At 62.8% G+C, this 1,052-nt stretch overlaps 1 protein-coding gene across 1 annotated transcript in view; it reads left to right on the top strand.

Annotated features, from left to right (window-relative positions):
• The window catches only part of RHBDF2 (rhomboid 5 homolog 2 (Drosophila)), a 22,188-nt gene that overhangs the window by 19,462 nt on the left and 1,674 nt on the right, over positions 1 to 1,052 (top strand). Inside the window, exon 18 of the mRNA XM_015559216.1 lies at positions 744 to 1,049. Within this exon, the coding sequence (XP_015414702.1) occupies positions 744 to 1,049 (306 nt within the window). The remainder of the gene's footprint in view (positions 1 to 743; positions 1,050 to 1,052) is intronic.

Below are 1,052 nucleotides of genomic sequence, written 5' to 3'. Positions count from 1 at the left end.
AGCAGGGGAGGGACTGCTAAGCTGGGGGCTTATTGGCTGATCCCTTAATCCTGGGCGCGAGGGGGCTTGTCCCTGAGTCACGCTCAGATGGCACCTCCAGAGCTTTCCGCGCTGCCCTCACTCCATTCCTCCTCTCTGCTTCGGTTCTTCGTGACCCCCGCCTGCCTCCTGGTCACAGACCTGAAGGCAGAGCCGTAGGAAGTTGCCAGTGTGTGACCGTTCTTGACCCATAGGAACCATAGTTCTTGTTTGTTTTTAATGTTTTTATTGATCTTTAGAGAGGGAGGAAGGGAGAGGGATAGAGAGATAGAAACATCGACGAGAGAAAAACATCATCGATGGGCTGCCTCCTGCCACCCCACGCTGGGGATCAAGCCGGAAACCCTGGGCATGTGCTTTGACCGGGAATCGAACCAGCGACCTCTCGGTTCATGGGTCAGTGCTCAACCACTGAGCCATACCAGCCCGGCAGGAATGGCAGTTTTTGACCCGTTTGCCCTAAGGCGGCTGCCCTGTCCAGTGTCGGGCCCCTCCCCCTCCCCCGGAGCACCGGGCACAGGGAAGGTGCCCTTCGGCTAGAAGGGTGGTGTGAGCAGCCCAGCCTTGTACTCCCAGGTACCAGGCCCAGCGGCCCCAGAGCTTTGGGGCCCCACCCTGGGGCGGGCTCCCCAACAGGCTGACTCGGGTGCCAGGGCTCCCTGCGCACCTGGTGCCTGGGAGTGAGCCGCCCCCTCCCTGCCCAGGTGGGCCCGGCGGGGTCGCAGTTCGGCCTCCTGGCCTGCCTCTTCGTGGAGCTGTTCCAGAGCTGGCAGCTGCTGGAGCGGCCCTGGAAGGCCTTCCTCAACCTGGCGGCCGTGGTGCTCTTCCTGTTCGTGTGCGGCCTGCTGCCCTGGATCGACAACATCGCCCACATCTTCGGCTTCCTCAGCGGCCTGCTGCTGGCCTTCGCCTTCCTGCCCTACATCACCTTCGGCACCAGCGACAAGTACCGCAAGCGCGCCCTCATCCTGGTGTCGCTGCTGGTCTTCGCCGGCCTCTTCGCCTCGCTGGTC

This window comes from Myotis davidii, unplaced genomic scaffold (assembly GCF_000327345.1).
Source record: "Myotis davidii unplaced genomic scaffold, ASM32734v1 scaffold274, whole genome shotgun sequence".
Classification (NCBI taxonomy): Eukaryota; Metazoa; Chordata; class Mammalia; order Chiroptera; family Vespertilionidae; genus Myotis; species Myotis davidii.
This window is presented reverse-complemented; position numbering and strand designations above follow the sequence as displayed.